Source organism: Dermacentor andersoni, chromosome 7 (assembly GCF_023375885.2).
Source record: "Dermacentor andersoni chromosome 7, qqDerAnde1_hic_scaffold, whole genome shotgun sequence".
NCBI classification, from domain to species: domain Eukaryota; kingdom Metazoa; phylum Arthropoda; class Arachnida; order Ixodida; family Ixodidae; genus Dermacentor; species Dermacentor andersoni.
In genome coordinates, this window is record NC_092820.1 from 41,094,169 (window position 1) to 41,115,311 (window position 21,143).

General features: G+C 47.0%; 1 protein-coding gene across 7 annotated transcripts in view; it reads right to left on the bottom strand.

Moving 5' to 3' along the window:
- Positions 1 to 21,143, bottom strand: part of Klc (kinesin light chain) — a 147,831-nt gene that overhangs the window by 35,277 nt on the left and 91,411 nt on the right. For 6 of the 7 annotated variants that reach the window (XM_055073105.2, XM_055073107.2, XM_055073104.2 and 3 more), the window contains exons 6-8: positions 20,502 to 20,809; positions 16,264 to 16,372; positions 8,339 to 8,491 (exon numbers count right to left, since the gene is read on the bottom strand). In XM_055073105.2, coding sequence (XP_054929080.1) covers positions 8,339 to 8,491; positions 16,264 to 16,372; positions 20,502 to 20,809 — 570 coding nt within the window. Of the gene's footprint in view, positions 1 to 4,080; positions 7,605 to 8,338; positions 8,492 to 16,263; positions 16,373 to 20,501; positions 20,810 to 21,143 lie in introns of those variants that run through there. The other variant, XM_050182191.3, reaches the window with a different exon arrangement.

The window sequence follows — 21,143 nt, forward strand, 5'->3', positions numbered from 1 at the left end:
TCAAGATGCAGTTGTTCAAGCCTGATCAAGAGCTTCTATAACGTCGTTCTCCAGCTTTAAGTGTGGGACAGACAGCCACTCAATGTATGGGATTTTACAAATGGCTACTCGAATCTCAAATGCCAGTGAAGGCAGCCACACATACACTAAAACATGCAAATAAATGGCAGTTTGAAAATCATGTGCACATTGCAGTGCTTATACAGTAGCATGTAATTCCTTATTGTAGTGCAAGCTCTTGCACTAAATCCGACGGTCTCCACAGACTGTTGGATTCAGGTAAAACTAATCCCCGAACAGCAACTGAGCGCCTAACAGCCATCGGCTACGATTGGTGTTAAGCTTTTCCACGTGACAGAGATGTAATGGCAATGATGCTAGGCAGCCTTGAGTAAAATTCCTATAGCAGATTCGAAGCACACCATACACCACAGGTGATTGCTGCTTCTTCAAGTTATCTAGGCTTCCAAAGGCAGGCAAGTGTGGTCGACCTGCCAGTGTTAACCCTTTCACTGTCATGGACGTACCGGTACGTCTTTGCGCTTCCCCCCCCACAGTGTCACTGACGTACCGGTACATTCTCTATTGTGCGTTCAAAATTTCGCGCCTGAGCGCAAAGCTGGCGCTCCTGGACTGGCCACGCCATCTGTTGACTCTTTCTATAAGTTTGTAATTTCGCCCCTACCTGTGTTAGTACATGTATTAAAGAGTATGGTGGGACTGCCACAAGCCCCTTTCTCTTTGCTGAGTGGCGCGGTGGCTCCGCGTTCGCCGTATCATGTGTCGCGCTCGTGTGGTTATGGTTCAAGGGTTGTTCTGCCGTCTCCGCTGGTTTGAAGGTTTTTATTTTTCTTCTGTTGGTGTGTCTGCTATGGCGCGTCAAGTTGCGGGGCACGCGCAGTTGCCTGTCCGAAAAGGGTGACTCGATTGCTGCTTTCGCTCTCTCGCCGCACCCTCGCTTCCGACTTGCAGCAGTAAACGTAAAGCCCTTCGAACTTTGTTTTAGCCTTTTTTCATCTCCCTCTGTTTTCTTGATCACGCAACGTCCCATTTCTCTCCGTTGTGCAGGCGACTGAAAGCGCATCCTCCCTGTGCGCGGTTACTTTCGGATGGCTGAGCGCGCGGGACTTTCGTCTGCTCATTGGAGCGGTGGCTCAATTCCGATTCAGAATACGAGCCGAGCTCGGATTCGGACTCGGACAGAGTCTCATGCGAGGAAGAGATGAGTTCCGCATCGTCAGATTTGGATGTTGAACAGATGTTATAGTCAGGCTGGTGATGATGATGTTTACTAACAGCTGCAGAACACTGAAATCTGCATATTGCATTGACTATGTTATTTGTATACCAATCATAATCAAAAATAAATTGCTATGTTCATTCCCTGTTATGTTCGTTCCCTGAAACCAAGCCGACACTGGGGGTGCGTCACGGCCAGAAAGGTCCGACAGCGAAACGGTTAAAGCCTTGCACCAAAAAGACTGCAAAACATTGCTCCGGAAGCACTCTGAATCTCCCATCAAAATTTGCTACTAGTGAAAGTGAGCAGCTTTCCCAGTGAAAGTGATCCCCGACATGTGCAGAAAGTGTGCTTGCAACATTTCTATGTGCGAAAGGTGACGAGTCTTCCCAGTAACAATACTAGTCTAAGCTTAATGACGAGGCCTACTCCGCATCATGTCCACTAAACCAATGAAGCATGTCAAATGACGCAGCTGCATTCTGGAGCAATATCAACACATGCATGAACATAATGTGAGCATTGTAGCATCGTATCAGTCTAAGAAGGCAGCTTGCATTGTGCCGAGAAGCCAGTCTTTTTTAGCTCACTTAGTGCTTGTTTCGCTTGATTTGCTTCCATGCAAGCTATGATCGCGGTAGTAGTACATGCCCTTCCAGAAGCTTGCCCCATTCTACACTTGGCAGAAAAAGAGAAGGGGCCGAGACATATTTGTGAACACAGGATTAAGCCATCCAGTTTGATGTGTGATCTATTTATACCACATACTACTACTCATTGCCCACAGTTACCTGGTACTGTAGGCTGGGTTGACAAGGGAGCCTGGTGTGAATGAGCCTTCTGGTTGAAATGCTCGCTTCTATTAGCCAAAATTTCATACTAACATGGATTACACGAGTGTGCTCATTAACATCGTGTTTAGATGCAGTGCAGCACTTGGCTGTCTTTTTTTCCCCCGAGATGAATCGTCAGCACATGTCGTTCCAGCACCAATTCTGGATGAAAAATGTGGATATTTTCAGTGGCAAGAACAGTGGTGCCACATCATCCAAAAGGCAAAAGCAACCTTGCATTATGTCTGAACTGTAACAGGCACTTGTAGGACTGCCATGCTGTCAATGATAATGATGTTTTCATCACAATAATATGAAACATGAAAGGGCAAAAGTTGGAAGAAAAGAAAGTACCACACTGGCATTAAACCTGTGACCTTCCCCTCTGTAAATTTACGCTTCGGCCAATTGCACCACGAAAGGAGAAATGCAGGGTGAGTGTTAGAACGAGCAATGGCGCACAGAATACCTGTGGTTCATTCCAAAGAGCACGAGACAGTGTTGCTAAGGCTTCACATGAATGAAAGTCTCACTATCGTTGAGGAAGGTATCAATGTGAATACCGCTGGACAAATTAAGTCCTTCCTTTGCCCTACGCATCTGCTTCTATTAGCACTGACATAACCACCAGTATACTGAAGTTCAATGAGCTTCAGAGATCCCCACCAACTCGGCATGTTGCCTGCTACAGCGTTATCTCCATTCTTTCGAAAGCTGCAATGGCTGCACAGATAGCAACACAACATGAACCATACGTCGCCTGCTACCACTGGCATTTAGTACACGATGTCCACATGAAATGTAATGAATGTACAGTGTACTTTGGATAAACGATACTCACTTAAATGGAAATGCCAGATAAACAGAACAGTGGTATCCACTTTGGTAGGTCACCTATAGGCCCAATGTTAATAAACTTGGGTTATGGAACACATCTTTTTGTGAACTCCGGTTAGATGAAACTTAACTGAGACTGCCATCTACCTCATCACCATATGGAACAAGTCCAACAAACATGTGAAATGGTGAAGCTATAAATTGTGAAGAAAATCCAATCGATCAGGCAATTGTGGGAAAGTTGATGCAAGTTGAATATGCAGAAGTCGCAATGGTGCCTTCATCATGAAGAATTCACTAAGCAAGAAATGATCCCCAGGGAGGAAGGGAGCCCTACAGAGTAGGTGTCACGATCTTGCAGTCGGGCTGCCACTATTGCTTCGCTCACACCGCAAGGAACAAGAGACTTGAGAGGGTGCCTTCGTTACCTGGCTCTGAGGAGAGAGTGAAAAATATGATCAGAGAAGTTTGTGGCAAAGACTATGACTCTATTGATGAAGAGATAGGTATTACTTTTCCACTGTGCATTAGTGTTTCAGAGCAGACAGCGAGAGATGCAGTAGAGAATCTGCAGTGCTATTTTGAACGCGAGGACGGCGCAGCAGAAATGGGAATCCTTTCTCAGATGAACACAATCTTCCACAAAAGGCCGTTGGTGAATTTTGCATCCTTTCCTGAAAATTTGGATAAATGGAACACATTTTTCTGTCCCTTTGAGTCTACTGTATGTGTTTAACTGCCAGCATATTACGGACAGTTTTTTGCTGCATTTTATGTCAGTCTAGGGAAGAGTAAACAAACCTTTCACCCTTCTCCCAGTTATGTTCGGCATCACCACAGGCACCACGTACCGTTGATTCATACCGGGTTTAAGAGGCAAGCACTGCATCCAAACATAGCGCCAACTAGAATTACCCACAAATTACAACCGCTGTTGCAACATTTGAGCCCAGGCATGCTGGTGGTTTAACTGCGAGACCTGTACGTGCCGGACTCCCCTGTCAACACAATGTATTGTAGTTGGTGCAAATGAAGAGAAAGAATGTGATGCATAAAAAGAAACTAAAAGACAGAGAAAGGTGTGCTTCTCCTGCTGCATCCTACTGGTGCATCTAAGAGCAAAGTTGCGTGTGGGTGGCAAAAAGGTGTAGCCAGATAAAGCGAGAAATATTGGCCATGTGGAAACATTTTATTGGGACCACTAAAAATATTGCGCCAAAACATAACCTCAATTGCTGAAGGCACTTGGTGGCACAGAGTATTGCGTAAGTAAATGCCTAGGCAAAGAAACAACAGAGTTAAAACATAACGATCTATGGAAATAACTTATACAGTAAAACAAAAAAAATATACACAGACACCCTGGCAACCTTTCGAAATCCCTAGCAATGAAGACGCAAACAGCCTAACTGCCTTGCCATAACAATATACAAATTGAATTAGGAGAAAGAAAAGTATGATTTAAATGCAAAAAAAGAAATGTATAGACATAAACGAATTAAAGATCCCTGACCACAATGAGATGAAAAGAAAGTTGTGCATTCCCACACAGATATACCTTGGCACCAAAGTGCGAGAGAGAAAATATGCAAAAGCACACAAAGAAATTTCTTCCATACAATAGTATACCACATGCTACCATTTGAACATTTCAACATTTCCCGTGAGCCTCCTTAAAAGGTTATGCAATTAATATATGAGCAAAAGATAAAAGATAGAAGTAAAAGGTAAGGTGAGTAAAAGCAAATAATGTGGCAGTACTAGTAAAAAAAAAGACATGCGTGTATGCGTTACATCTCACATATAACTTTCGCGAGTCTTGGCACTTTCTCGTCTCTTGTTAAAATTAAGAAAATAAGTAAAATCAGCTGATGATTACACAAACTCGATCACAGACTTGCACAAAGCATTCACACACAAGTAATAAGTAAAGATGTAAGGACAAGCGAGTCTATTTTCAGGAGCATGTAACTGCCTGCCTCCACTGGCCCCACAAAAATTACAAAAAAAGAAAGAAGAAAAGAAAAGCTCTTGACTAAGCTTGTGACATAAGATAGCTGCCGTAGGAACTTTGGACCTATTTATCACAGTTATGTAGCATGGTTTAAGTTGAAACCTCCCCGTAACGCTTGGCTAAACACTATGCCCCAAAGACGTGCTTTGCATTAAGGGTGGCTGGGATCACTGAACACCGATGAACTGTGCCTTTCTGCAAACATGCCATCGTATGGCACCTGGGTCCCTTCCAGAGCTAAATTGCCAACTTGCACTGAGAGCTGCCCATGGCACACAGAATGTTGTATAAATAATGGAACCAGCTACAAATGGCTTGCCCGGCAAAGACGCGGGCGTGCTCCCGATCAAATTTCCCACAGGAAATGGAAACGAGCAGTGCATTCCCGTTTGGCACTGCTTTTGCATGAGGTACTTATCGCTTTCATCTGCAATAATTATGAGTAGTTATTGCCTGCTGCCAATGCGGTACTGAAGAAAGTCTCCCACGAAAGCAGCAGTGGCATCCAAACTTGGCCCAAACCAAACACCACCGACACCCCCTGTACAGAACATTACTGCAAAAAGACCCGAGTACAACTGAACCATGATATAATAATAATTTTATATACAACTAAATAAATAAAGAGTGTTTTTTGTTGATATCAGCATGTAACAAACATATGCATATAGCCAATATCAGCTATAATGAAGACATTTTGAAGTCAAATGTGGCTTCGTTCTATAGTTCGTTTTACCTCGATATGACGAAGTCGGTAGCTTCAGCAATTTTCTTTGTCAGCTGATGGATATTTCTTATACAGAAGGGGTTGAAAAATTTTTCAAATTATCAGGCAACCGTGAAAACCAAATTTGAATGAGAAAAAAACTCATCTCGCTGAATTTAAAGAGTCGGCGAGGAAAGATACGTTTCTGTGCTCTGTCGACGATATCCTCACGTCAGCGGTGCGACGTCAGCTGCGCTTTCGCGTCTACTCTGTTCCTCGGCTGACAGTGTCGCCTCCAGTGGGACGATGCTATCGTGGAAAGTGCCAGTCACGGGGAGCGAACGCTTTGTCTGCTTCTCGCTTCAACGCATCTCCAAAACTCTAGGTTACGCAACCTTCAGCCCTAAACGCATGGGAAGACAGCGCACAATTCCGCACCATCTTTCAGCTTGCTGGTAAATTATCTTCAAAACCGAGCACGTGGGCTACGTATGCATTCAGCCATGGCTGCACTGGTAAAGGAGACGCACACATGCAAGCCTGGCCCCCAACTCTCTTCCCCCACACACCTCGGGCGCACTTATTCGCATAACCGCAAGCTCTTTCCCCTCCTGCCCTTTCCCCTCGCTCACGCAGGAAGACGGCGCTCGTCAAGCCACCGTGCTTGCACACTATCCCTTACGCACTATCTGTCACACCTAAAGCATATGGTGCGTGTGATGCGATAAGAATCTTATCAGACTTGGCTTTCATACAGAACGTGATGCTGCTCCGCTTCATTTGAAAGGTGTGTACGAAAGCTGCCGCATGCAATTCAACCATCTGACTACCTGCATGCGCAGAAGTTTGCATTTATTGTCTCGATACTCCTTCGCAGGGACAGTGCAATTTCATTATATTGAAATTGCGCAAAACACACTTTGTTACATTGCGGATGAACATGCATGATGTTCTAGGAACAACAAGTTATAAAAAGTTAAATACTTTGCTATATTGAAGTTCGTTATATCGAGGTTTACTTGTACTTATGTTGGACTGTAGCTGAACCAGAATAGTTCCTACTTCTGCTACATGAACCACACAAATAAAACGTGGCATTAATTAAACTCTTTCCCATGATTACGTAAGTGCTCTGTTATCATGTTCAAAGATGGAAACGACAGAAATTGACCTAAATTGTGCAATTCCGGCGAGTTAACTCAGCTGTGCACTTCTGCAAAACCACAGTTAAAGCTCAATGAAAGCAGCACGTAAGCACGGCTCAACATAAGTTGCTCAACGTGACCTTGCTGACACCTACATTTAAGTTGATGTCTGCTAGTAATCACAAGACTTGCCAAGCCCCAAGAACTGCAGCATTGTTGCTAAAAGCAACCGATGTATAACCATTTCAACTCCATATGGTGCTGTCTGCCGTGGCTTTTGGCTGAGTTGCCATATAAGAACACTTCTCTGACATGCGCTGCAGAGTACTCAAGGGCGAGCCTTCTATAATGAATGTTACAGTACAATACAGGAGTGGACAATAGTAAATGGCGAGCAGCGAGCAACAGACAGCAGCATTTGTCATCTGTTCCTTTACCCATGTCTCACATGACGTGACATTACAAAGAGTCTTTCACAAGACCACCTTCTCAGCTCTCACAAGCTGTCCTTGTACTCAATGCTACAGCAGTAGTAGAGTGCGAATACAGCAGCCAGTGCAAGTTAGCTTCCTGGATTTGATTCCCACAGCTAAGAGCCCAGCAAAGCACTATGGCGAGTGCTCGTGGCATTCTGGTGTTCAGTGAGCTCAACGCTGCCCAGTGCGTGGACGAGGTGACAAAGAGTGCTTTCTGCGCAAGACAGAGGAGGAAATGTTCAGTAGGAGAAGAGTCCCGAAGGGCTCTGCCACCGGGGCCAGAGCTTGGAACGCCGGCGAGGCCACACACGGCGCGTCGAGGTGCCCCACATGCAAACTGCCGCTCGCCGCCACTAGAGGGAGAAACACAGGGGCTCGACGGTCAGTGCCTAGTCTCGGGCAAGGAACACAGCGCTGCCCCCTTTTAATGCCAACACAGGGTCCGGTCATTTGGACCCGTGCCGAGAGGCCCTGTCAAATGGTCTCCTTGTTCACGAAAGCACAGCGATAGAGTAGTAGTCGTTAATGCATCTGACCATAAAGTAAACGAGGATGTCATCATAAGGAGTGACACTTGGACAATTTACTAACACTTGTGGACTTTTGCAAGTGCAAGCATAGTGGTTGAAAAACGCTCTTCAGAACAGCTGCATTTACCTCATAACAATACAAGTGCTCTAATCCCAACGCAATGCCTTTCCGTATTTGGCAGTATAACTAGCTCATTGCTGAGGAAGTGGAAAAAGAAGCAGTAATAGCAAGGAGATTATTAAACCCCCTTGCCCTGTACTAAACTGCTTTTTGCTATTAAAGACAGCAACCAAAATTTTATATATACATATTACATATACATTACAACAATCATACACAATCTTATCCAGTTACGTCCCATACTACTGCCTTCTAAATCCATTACGCGTCTCGGTAAAAAAGGTTAACCTGTCGGCACACAATGAAGTGTACCAGGTGGCAAAATGCGGCATACAGAACCACAGCAACAAGAATAAGAAGGCCCACCGAATAGCCAACGCAGCTACCAGTCAGCGGTGTCACGCAAAGAAGAGCGGTGGCGTGTGGCCATTCTCACCTCGTCCTGCGGCTGGCCGTCATAGTTGACGCTATCGAGGGACTCGCGCGAACCCCTCCGCGACCCCGACTTGGCGCTGCCACTCTGCCTCTTGTCCTTGTGCGTTGAGAAGTCCAGGTAGGGCATTGACCGACCATGCCGCTGTTCCAGGGCCTGGGAAACAAGACAGGAGAAATACATCCGGGCATACCGAAGGCTACACTCGAACCTCATTACAGTAAACCATAGTTAACTCAAAGTTGTAAAATCCGGGAGAAATTTCGAGATAAGCGGAGTTTCGAGTTAAGCAAAATGCCGAAAATTTCAGTGACCGGGTCACTGAAAGAGCCAGTAACAACTAGCACTGCTAACAAATGCTCCACAGCATAAGGGGAGCTTTTGCAATAAACGCAGAATTCTCAGGAAAAACTGAATTTTATTATTTTGGAAAGAAGAACTGGGTGATGCTTGCCTGCTTTGCATTGGCATTCGGTGTGAGAAAACCGTCCTCGAGCTGCTGAACGCACCGCATGAGCCGGTGTTCGTTGCCGCTGCATTCAACTTTGTTGTGGAGCAAGCAAAGCAAGTTTCTTGTTTCTGCAGTTGTCAGCACTTCTCTAGGTTGTTCTTCGTCGGCGTGATCACTGTCATTCACTGTCATTTCAACAATGTTCGCGTCGGACAACATTCCGGTAGAGCGCGTACTCTTCAAAAGTGATTGCGCCATCTTCGGCATCGCTGGCGCAGCCGGTAGCTTTGTGAACTTCATCGCAAAGTTCATCGCAATCACTGAACTCTGCAGTGTCTATCTCATGCGATTTCTCGGCACGTGAAAATCCTGCGTGCATGAAACAATTAGCAATCGTCAATGGACGTACTTGTCGCCAGGCTTCGGCGATCAGGTGGACTGCAACCAGCAAATCTATTTTATACTTCTTATCACTGTCGTAAGAACACAAAATTCAGTGCAGGAGGCTCTTCCTGTAAAACTTGCGAGCAACCTCAATGACTCCTTGGTCCATCGGCTGGAGCACGGACATCATATTAGCAGGCAGGAACTCCAGCGTGACTGCCTCCAAGTTGTTGATTTTTCCGTGGCCGGAGCAGTTGTCCACAACAAACAACACTTTCTGGCAGTCCCTTGCCATTTTGCGGTCAAGAGCACGTACGTACTCTTCAAAGAGCGCTGCAGTCATGGCCATTTTATTGGCGCAGTAAGTCGCATCTTTCGGGAGCTGTGCATTTCGGAAGCACCTTGGATTGAGCGACTTACCGATAACAAGCAGTGGCAGTTTATCATCGCCGGTGGAGTTGGCACTGAAAAGTACTGTCACTCGGTCTTTGCGCTGCTTAGCGCCTGAGCACGCTTCTCCCTCCAGCGTGTATGTGCAGCTAGGCAGCACCTTATAGAACAGTGCTGCTTCGTCGAGGCTGAAAATGTCCTTGCCCGCGTAAGTCTGTTGCAGCTCAGCGAGGCGGTGGTTGCGCCAGGTGCCTGCAGTCCCTTCATCAACGGTGCCGCTTTCGCCGTGGATAGGCTTCGAGGCCATGTTATTTCTCTTTTTAAATCGTTTAAACCAGCCATTGCAGCAATTGAAGTCTGTGTGGCCCATCTGCAACGCCAGAGCGTCTGCCTTCATCATTTCGGTTGTCACGGGAAGGTTGGCTGCCCTGACATTCTGGAGCCACAACATGAGTGCTGCTTCGACGTCCGGGAATTTCGAGGCCCAAATCCGCTTTCGCTTGCTGGAAAAGCTTTGCTCGAAGCCATCCAAGACCTTCTGCCGATTTTTTAGAACTGTCGAAAGCGTCAGTCAACAAGGGGATGCCGAATTCTTTGGCGATGTTTGTTTTGGACCTTCCTGCTTTCTCCACTTCCTTGATTAATGCGACTTCTTTCTCCAGTGTCAGATTTATACTGCTCGGGGCGGGACATTGGCGTCGTCCGTTGACCACACGACACACACACACTACACAAAAAAAATCGCAGTCAACGCGTCGTGCGCATAGCACAACGAAACAGAGAACTAACAGAACCACACATGCACAATCACCTAAGAGCGCTCGCACGTGCGAAATGCAGTGTACTGGAGCCCGCTGGAGCGACTACCCGATAAAACCCATGAGCCCTCACGCGCAAGCGGCACACACCACGTGACTGCTTCCAAGGTTACTTGACGCGGTTGACGGAAAACGACTGCGTGCACGGGAATTTCGCATTCGCCCTTAGATCGTGACCATGTTCGGCACTTAGTAGGAACCAAGCGCTCGCTCGGAGCCTGTATCACCTTTCGGTAATGGCCTTTGCCTTCAGCCATCCCAGTCAAAATTTCGAGATACCCGTATTACGCCCGAAAAATGCTTCGAGATAAATGGGAGCAAATACATAACACCTATGGGTGGGGAAGGCGCAGTGTGGAAAACGTTCAACTTATCCGATATTTCGAGATATGAGAGTTCGAGTTAATGAGGGTTTACTGTATAACGAAACGGGATATAACGAAATACGTAAAACGAAGTAAATGAAATTCCCCTTGAAATACCCATAGAAATCCATGTTATTTAAAACCTTGTTTTAACGAAATGAAATATATAACTAACCAGATTCTTATCTGAAACCAATAAATACCCGACCGTTGGGCGCCACGTACGTCGGTTTTCGCGGTGTTTGGCACTCGTTCGCCGGGCCAGTTCAAAACTCCTGTGTCCCTGCGTCAAATACGCTATCGAGCAATGCTAGTCTTTCTCACCGCCTCACGTAGCTGCGCAACTGTGCCCCCAAGCAGCAGCTCACAGCCGCACTTACTCCACTGATCTCCCTCTCTTGCACGTGCTTGGCTATGCGAGCCACGCCATGCAGCGTGGCTATGCGCGGCAGTGCGAAAGATTAGTGCCTTTACTTCTACTGCACAACGCACCACGCAGGAAGGCACAGCTGGACGTGGCCTCCGTGACCTCCCCAGAGCAATCTCGGTAGTCACGCACGAGCCTGTGCGAGTCACACCATGCTAAATGGCTATGCGTCGTGGTGAGAAAAAATAGCACATTCCCTTCTAGCAGAAACCCCATGCAAGCTATCTTGCGCGCAACAGCAACAAGCGACGCGATGTAGATGACTGTTGTGTTCGCTCGTCGCGTACAAGTCGTGCCCCGTGCGCGCAACGACTTCGAGCAACGTCTCCCCGGTGTTGCTGGTATGCGGGCAGCAATACAGGCGCCGAAACTAGCGTGACGTGAGCTTTATTAATTTAAGTTGATGTGTTTTACTGTAAAAAGCAGCATAAAATATTTCTGAGGGTTTTGCAGCAGGTTCTTATCCTTGCACATATAAAAATTAAATTGTTTGCTCCTTCCGTGCGACAATCGGTAGTACTTGAGTAACGTACTTGCATGGTACACATCCAGTTCCGGCTTCGCGCTATTGGCTAGTTGCTCACAGCACTTCCTGACGACAAGCGTCGAATTCTAGATTTGCAGAATCGAGTGATCGACCGACAAGACTGAGCGATCTGTTCAAGCGATGGCCCGATCCGTCGCTCGAAGCCGTCGCTCGTCGCTGTCGCGCACAAAATCGCTCTCATGGGGTTCAGCCTTCTCTCTTTCTCTGTGGCGCACCACGCAGGCAGCCACAGCTGGACCTGGCCTCCCGAGATTTCCCCGGCGCAATCCGCAGACGCAAAAGACAATTGCAATGGAACAGAAATCAGCTATCTAAAGGCTGTCGCGTCAGGTGCTAAGAAATCACATGTGGAACACACCGAAGACTCCTTTGTTGACGTACACAGATTTCATCGCACGTGTGGCCACGTAGCAGCTCTGCGGGCCGGAAAGCCATGTTCTTATTTCGATATTTACAATTGTGCACCCCATTGGACACATGTTGCAGTAAGTGGCAACATTGGATCTAATGAAGCGATGGATGTAACGAAGTAATTTCGGCTCTCACTTCAACTTCGCTATAACGCGGTTCACTGCTAACTGGGCAGAATGTGACCTTCGTGTTTGAAAAGAAGCCTCGACTCAACGCACTTTCTTGGCTTCACTGAGTGGACCAAAGCACCACTCCTCAACCGAACAACACAGCTGCAGCTCAACGGTTGGTGAATTGTACAGAGGGCTTGCTTAAGAAACACACCTCCACTCAAGAGCATCCGAGTAGGTGCCAAGACTGCCTGATCACAAATACCTTCGCTCGGGAATAGCAGTGAAGTTAAGTGCAGTGACCACGTCTGTCGAAGGGCTGTGCTGCCATCCCCTCCTAGTACGATATCCCGGCGCCAACATTTGCGATCGAGAACCGAAAAAATTACTCGGTCAAGTCACGCTTCTTTTTTACCAGTTCATACGTTTCAGGAAAACAGTCTTTCTACACCGATGCTCAGTACATAGCCAAACTACAGTCGTACGATACATTTTCTGGCCGCGTGCTATGCATACGCAATCACGATCAAGATAAGCAGGTGCTTGCCATGCCAGCACCTCAGCAGTACTCGCTTACCAGTGTTATGTGGCATACACTCGGTTTTTTTTTCCTGTATATTCCCATTCGTTGCAGACTGCATTCACAGCTGTCGCCACCAACTCTACTGCAACAAGAATCTTCACCTATCTGTTTGACAGCACGGGTAGTGAAGCGCCATTGGAAGCGTACCACATGCTTTTATTAGGCGATAACCCAAACATGCTGTCATCCCCTGTTGCAGGCGGTGCAAAGTAAGCATTACATCTCGGTCTGGCGGCATTGTAATCTGGCGCCCAAAAATCGGTTGCAAAAATGCGTCAGCTCTATGGGAACCCTGGCAGTGCATTTTTGAAGTCAAGGATACCTATTAAGTCCGAATTTTCGGAGTCAGAAAAATTTGTCGGCTATGCACAGAGATAAGGCTACCCACAAAAGCAAACACTGCCAATCTTGCTGATGCAGCAAGATTAGGTTGCGTGTGATTGCCGGCTTTTGATAAAGTTGCCAGGTGTTTGAATATGGCTGAGAACTTGCATGACCATGCACAAAGAAAATTTTTGTTTTATTTAGGATGGGGGGCAGTTAATGCAGAGTGACATAGGTTGTCCTGGCAACAGGAATGCAAACAGTGCATCAGTACAGCCGCTCTACCGGCCCGACACCACCTGGCACAATCTGCCTGCCGGTGCCCGCTCGACTGTGTGTACCATCTGCTAAGGCACAAGAACCAGTTTGCAACATCTCAAATTTAGTACATTGTAAGCTAATGGATGCAGGCTGGGACTTTTCAAAAATTCATATCCCGAAATTCATATCACACAATGATTGTGTCACCACTATTCTACTGTAGATGTCTTCAGATAAGACGGTTACGCTTCTGTGGCAGCCATGACCACCTCGTAGCCAGAGTGGTGCATGATGTTACCACAGCTTGTACACCAATATTGATGGCCAAACAAACGCACACCAAATGACTGGCGCAGCAAGGAATTGGCGCACCAGCTCAGCTACAAATAACTGTGCATCAGGTGCACTATTATCATCACTCTATGGAGGCCGGCTGCAGGAACACTTTTGTCCCAGTGATCTCCATTTACCTATCTCATAGCAGCAAACTACCGTATTTACTCGATGGTAACAAGAGTTCTTTTTATGATTTTCAGTGCTTGAACTCGACCCTGACGTTACATTCTAATAACAACAAAATTGATCATTTTAAACAAATATGCCGTCTTGCAGTTTTTAGTGTTACAAAAGCAACCTGTACCTTCGTGTCTCAATTCAATCCATAGACAAGTCGAACAAAGTGAAAACTTGTTTTCTGTTCAAATCAACGTCATTTTCGCTGAGCTTGTGTCTACTGGTGCGATGGTTACAGTGCTGCATTACCCTGTGGGCTGTCACACTTCGTCTCCATTTTTTTAGATGTTATCGTGACGCAGCGGGCTTGGTATGAAGCCTGCTTTGTGAGACAATCAATTTGGTGGCCAAGAGCAGCTGGGAAACTCCGCCACAGTTCGGTGGCTCGAGGATTCACGGATAGCAGGAGGCTTTATTTAAATGCTAGGCCAGTCGGAAGGCCTCTGTAGACTCGTAGTGATCTGGTACTGTCCCCAAATGAAATGGTTGTGCGGTTTTTTAGGAAGTGCTTAATCTGAAACGAGCTTGACGGCACGGAAGGTGGCTGGATTCTCGGGTGGTCCCTTGAACCGAACCCCTTGAAGTATACGGCCGACAGCTCTGTTGGCACTATGCAAGTATAGCCAGCTTGGCACAGCACCAGAAACACTTGTAGGCAACGCATTCGGTGCCGAGTCACGCAAAATTTCGCAAAGGTGAAACTATCTCTGAAAGTAATCACCCAAGGAAACCTCTGCCTCATCTTCGGACAACAATGATGAGTGAAGTGAACACATTTCCAAATTGTGGTTCCTTGAATAAAGGCACCATTTTTTTTTCCATTCATCTCACATTGCAGTTGCAGTCTTTTTTTCTTTTTTTTTTTTCATGTGACAGGAAAGTAGACCCTCACAATGCAATTGCAGCTGCATTACGTTCGAGTAAATATCGTGCAACTTACCATATTTACACGATTGTACGTCGACCACTTTCTTTAAATTTGAAAGTGTGAAGTTGGGGGGTCGACTTACGATCGAAACCAAAACATGGCCCCGCCAACAAAGCGAGACCAACGGGAGCTACAACATAGTTACAATTTTATGTTTGCTCTATGGCCCTACCCGTATCCTTTCACTATCCCGCGTGTTTGTTCACTTTTCGGAAGGGTTTTTCAACATTTTTGAGAGTTTTACAGTGCACGCAACACTCATGGGGAGGGTGTCCATAGTTGATGAAAGCACCGCTGTTCCCATTTGCGGCGGCACCCTCAGAACGGCGGCGCTTGCGGGGAGTATCGGTAGTTCATGGAAGAGCAGGCACCGCTCGCAGGTTTCTCCTTCTCTGTTGAAAGGCATTGGCATTGGTTTGACGCGTTCCACTTGACTGCCAGCTACGTGCTACTTCCATGCTTCCCCAGTTGTCATGAGTGCTCCAGGCCCACTAATCGTTCGGCACTCGTTCACAGCAGCGTTCAAGAGGGCTGCCATCCTTTACGCCGAAGGAACAAAGCGCTGAGCAGCAGGCCACAAGTTCGATGTTTCTGAACGGGTGGTGCGAGAGTGGCGACTGCAGCGAAGTGAAATTTTCACCTGTGACGGCAAGTGAGAAATTTCCCACGTGCCGAAGTCTGGATGCTTTCTGGAGCTGTAGGCTAACTTGCGGCGTACGTCGCTAAAGTGCGAGAGTGCGTTATCGGTGAAGTGCGTGATCGGTCCCTGCCAGTGAAGTGCGACATGGTTATGAAACAAGCCCGGACCTTCGCCTTTTAAGGCCCTGCTCCGCCGTGAGTACAACGAGTGGCTGGCGGCAGAAGACCACGAAATTACGCCAACCGGACTTGCCAAAGAGCCAAATGGCTGCATGTGGTTGGGTGCATTCGGCGTGGGCTGCTGTTCCACAAGATGTCGTGGTGTGGTCGTTTGCCAAATGTGAAATTTCGCTGGACGACGACGCGCTGTGGGACCGCAGCAACGATGACAGCACTAGTGAAGACGAGTAGTCCAGTGACCATGTCAGCTACTAATAAATTTTCGTGATCGAATGCGCCCTCGGGTATGCTCCCTGTTTTTATTTGTTTTTTTTTTCCCTATCACGCGATATGGGGGGGTCGACTTACATTCGAGTCGACTTACAATCGTGTAAATACGGTATTTTCCCACCACTCCACAGGATGCTCTGCTGTCCCGAGCTGCACGTCCCTTTGCTTGGCACACCACTTTTGTCGTTCCAAAAGCGCACCAGTTCTGTGTAATACATGTTACCTGACATAACCAACTCGGAGTGGTGCAACCAGAGGAAGCCGACATATTAAAACACCTCTAAAACGTCTCTACAGCTGTACGTGCAAAATACAAACATAGCCCACCTCCTTGCGCGCCCTAAGGGCACAGTCCTCCAGCGTCTCGGCTGCCTCGTACTTCCCCTGTCGTCGATAGAGGGCACCCAGGTTCTTCAGCGTGGTGGCCACCGTTGGGCTGCATACGAAAGACATGCTCACACCTTTGCCAGTGCAAGAGGGAGAACCGTGGCACGCTTTCAATGTTTGACTGAAATGCTACTCTTACCGCTATGTTCTTTCTGGAATAACGCGAACGCATATTAATTTCAGTCTGAAAGGACTTTAATGTGCTACAAAATGACTAGGCATCTGTGAATAGTGCTCCGTGGCTCTGCAACGAATGACACAAATAATGAGTTCATTCAAACCAGTTCCAAATGAAGCAAACACCTTGGAATCGAAGTCAATTGTGTCCGCTTCCTTTAAGTTAATCACCTTGACAGAACTGACGGAATTGACCTGGTGGATCACATCTGGTGGATCACATCAAAAATTTAGGACTGTTTAATTTACGAATCAAACTAGGTTACCGTAGAAGCCCTGGCTGCTGAGCCCCTTAAGAACAATGAAAGTTGCCAGCCTCCTCCTCCTCACTAATAGATTTGCAAATACGCTTGAAGCTTGTTATAAATGCATTTGAATTGGGAGCAATAGTATTCACCTTGTGCAAACACCTCAATATTTAATTTCAAATCGAATAGTGAACATCGAAAAATTCAGATTCATGAATCAAACTGTATTTACTATTCAATTTTCCAATCTTCAGTTTTTCGAATATATTCGGTGAGACATTCGGCTGTAGTCAGGGCCTTGACGCCCCCAGCATTCCTACAGCGCGCCATGTCTTGCGGTTCAACGGTCGATCAGGTTGCTAAAACCGACGGGACCAATCGAAACGTTAATGCGACGCGAACAGAGGGAACAAGAAAATAAGCGCATACAGAAAGCACGACAGCATGTGCGAATATCAGGCTGATTAGCCCCCGATTGCACACAGATTGTATCGGACAAGTATGTTCAGTGTTCACGCATGCAGATTTGTGCAGTTGGGAGCCTTCTGCCAAGTGTGCGTAAGCTGACAGACAGATTAGGTAAGCATGCTTGCGATAGTTTGCCAGCTGGTCACTCGCAGACCCGAACACTGCTTGAATGATACTTAATCTTACTCTTATGGCTCATTCACACCGGTGACTTGAGGAGGTTGTGCGACCATTTGCGACTCGTGATCAAAAAGCGACCGAAGACGACTGATGTTCACACCGGCAAGCCCGGCTGAGCGCGACCCGCCAGTCGCAATCCTGGAGATTATCGTTCTCAGCGAGAACTCTCGGATTCTACGCGGAATTTGTCGCGACGCGGGAGGAGGCCGGATGGACACACATGAAAGATCACTTCCGGTGCGCCGCTGATTGGTTTATCAGTTTTGTGACCACAGTCGCGCAACTGAAAAATCGCGCAGAGAGTGACTGGCCCAAAAGGGTCGCTTTTCGAGAAAAGCGACCGTTTGCGACCAACTCAGTCGCGCAACCACTGTCAGTTGCCAGTGGGAATGAGCCCTTACCCTTAGGTGTGATATCGCGACCGATCGCCAATGAGTCACAGGTAGGAACATATCAGCGGCAAGCCTGTAATGGCTTGCAGCCCATTACATTATCAGCTGGCAGCAAATTTTCATCATGGCCACATTTTCCAGCTGGTTAGGCCTAATCAAAGCTGCAACATAGGTTGTCGACGACTAAAGTAGCGTTTTCATACCGAATCGATGCATATTTACCGTATTTACTCACATAATGAAATCACTCACTTAATGAACGCACCCCCAAATTAGTCGCATGAAATCTGAATTTCTTTTTTTCCTCGCATAATGAATGCACTCCCAACTTTGCTACTGTGCAGTCCCACGATCGAACGGCCGTGCTGTAGTTTTTCGAAGAGACTACAATTTTTGACTCGCGCACATGTCCTTTCTGCCAGTGCCGGCACAAAGGCACCTTGCAGATTCAAGAGAGAGAAAAACACAACTGGCTCTCTGCAACATACACAACAGTTTACATACTTTGCGATGACGTAATAGGAGAGCGTGTGCGCGGAATGCGCGGCTGGGTGCGGCACACGGAAGAGTTTGCCCTTGATCGGCATTGTGGTCATAGTCAGGCATAGTGTTGAATTCGTGTGTGTGTGGCTCGCTTTTCTGTCTGCCTTGGGTTTCGATGTGTGTGGTAATCGAGTTATACTCCTGCTGCAGGACATATGAGTTTATCTGCTAACAAAACGGAAATGGAAACGCTGATCAGACACCAACAGACCTTGACATGCCGATGGGCAGGACGGTCAAGGAAAGAGACACACACGGTGTGCTTGTCAAAACAAGTGCGCGCTTCAACGAGATACTTATGAGGACAGCAGACGGCCAGAAGCGGCTGCGAGGAGGAGCTGGGATGCGGTCGGAAATTGCTGTTCGGAGCGCACATTCAGTGTCACCACACGCAAATGGCCTAGCCCACGCCAACTTCGCGTGGCTGAAACGTGGATGAAGTGGCCAGCAACCTAAACTGCAATTCTGGTGGTTCTGGTGCGAAGTGAATTTACAGTTTGCAAATAGTAGACACATATTTTTACTGCAAAGATAAGTTATGTTATGCATGTTTCAAATCATTACCGTCTTACTTTTCAATTTTTGTTGTTTCAAATATATCTGCATGAAATTTATCTCGCATAACAAACACACCCCCAACTTTTCTTCGGTATATTGGACAAAAAAAAGTGCGTTCATTATGCAAGTATACACGGTATTAGCAGCGATCGTACGACACTCAGAAAGCCAACAAACCAGGCTCACCAATGAAAATGAGTGTACAGGACTGCTGCTGTTCCCAGCCGCCATCTTTGCGAAAGATCGTACAGTGTGCCCTCATTCCGAATGCCATTAGTGCGCGCACACCAATCTCTTTCTGGAACTACCTTCCAGTGACCATTCACAAGACTAGCTTGCAGCAACTACTACGGTTGAAACAGCAGTCGCTGTCAACGTGGTCATGGACGGCTACCATGCATTTCTGAAGTTACCAGGCAGACATGTGCACCGAGTCATAACGATACTACTGTTTGCAGCAACCTCTGCAGCTGAAAATGCAGTTGCAAAAATGCGGTTGCAGTGCAGCTAGGCGCAGCAACGAAGCGACGGGTACACGCACGATGTGAAGAAAAAACTAAGTATAAACGGAAAATATTAAAATGCGAACAAAATTTAACACACACACACACAAAAGGTTCCGCCGTCCTCGCACACGCACCTGACGCAAACCGATCAACACGATAAAAACTACAACGAAAGAAAGCTGCACAACTCCGCAACCACTTGAACTGCACAAGCAAAAGACAATGTCGGAAACAGCGGACAGCAATACAAAGGAAAAAACATGCATGTATAGCATGTAACATGTGTGCTATCACAGACAGACAACTACCGTGCCGATAACCATAGAGTTTCTCGCTATATTACCTAGAGGGAAATCTGGAACTGCTGCGCTGTTGTATGCATGGGAATGCCGGTATATTGTGACTTCAGATTGGCATCGTTCTCGGAGAACCAGGCAAGCACCGTTCCGTCTGTCACAATGATTAATTTTCTACTAAAACAGCACGTAAAAAGCTGTTTTAGCTTCCATTATTTATCGTTTCTTTACTTCATTTATTAAGCACAAGTAATTTCCCCTGTGTTGACCTTGGTGTCAGTGTTTCTTGGCTTCTTGTCATATGACTAATAAAAATCGGGCCCCTCGGTTAACCCCCTTTCTTCTCGTTTAATAGCGGTTCAGGAAGTTTGATGTGGGGAATGCTTTATGTTGTTGTTTTTCCACGAGAGGATAGGTAGGACATTAAGCAAAATATGAACAAGAGCTTGGCGGTGCAATCTACTGCATTGTTTTAAAGGGGACTATCACAGCATCCATGCATGATGCTGCTGTATGCATGCCACGATAACATTGTGACATCTTAAATAATGTGCAATTTTCTTCAGCACAGGTGAATGACCGAAGCAATGCAATCCCAATGAGAAGAAGCATTGATATCTAAAGCCACTACAGGGTGATTGATGTGCAAACAATGGACACGAGCAAGAACAGGCACGAGGACTGGTTTACAACAGTGACGGGCACGAAGTCCGTAATGGCAGGCTGACACCACCACAACACAAAGCACCCTCCTAAGTACTATGCCTCCATCCAGTCACAAGTGTAAAACAGGGGAAATCCCAGCCGTACCTGTCGACCTTGGCCGCCTTGTGCCATCCGCCGTACTCGCCGTAGGGTGCATTGTCTCGACGTTGGCTCTTGTTCTCTTCCCGTTCTTCGGCCAGCTGCCAGATGGGCTTGTTGTCACCAGACACGCAGCCAAACTCCCGCTCGTGCGCTCGCGTCAGCACCTGCTTGTACAGGAGCTCGGCCTCCTTGTACTTGCCCTGCTTGAGGTACGCCGACGCCAGGTTGTTCTTGGTCTTGGCCACGTTCGGGTCGTCGGGGCCCAGCGTCCGCTCGTAGATGTCCAATGCCCGTTGGTAGTAGCGCTCAACCTGCGTACACCGCGCAAACCAGCAAAGAAGGCGGCTTGAGTGGGAGACGACAAACGTGACAGAACATAGATGACATAGCCACATCCTTGCTCAAGTAAACCAGCGGCAAAAAAAATTGAACATTTGAAGCGATATTTGCAATTCGAGACCACGCGTGAATCTTGTCACGAGATGTAGTTTCATGGTATTGTGCTTCCCTGACGTCAGGTAGCTTCTTACGACGCCGATGTTCTCGTTGCCGTGATGCCGCACTCGATGACAACGCAACATGCTCTTGTGTAAGGGCCTCACCCCTAAATTTGGGCTTAAATACTTCAGAAAAAGAATTACTCGT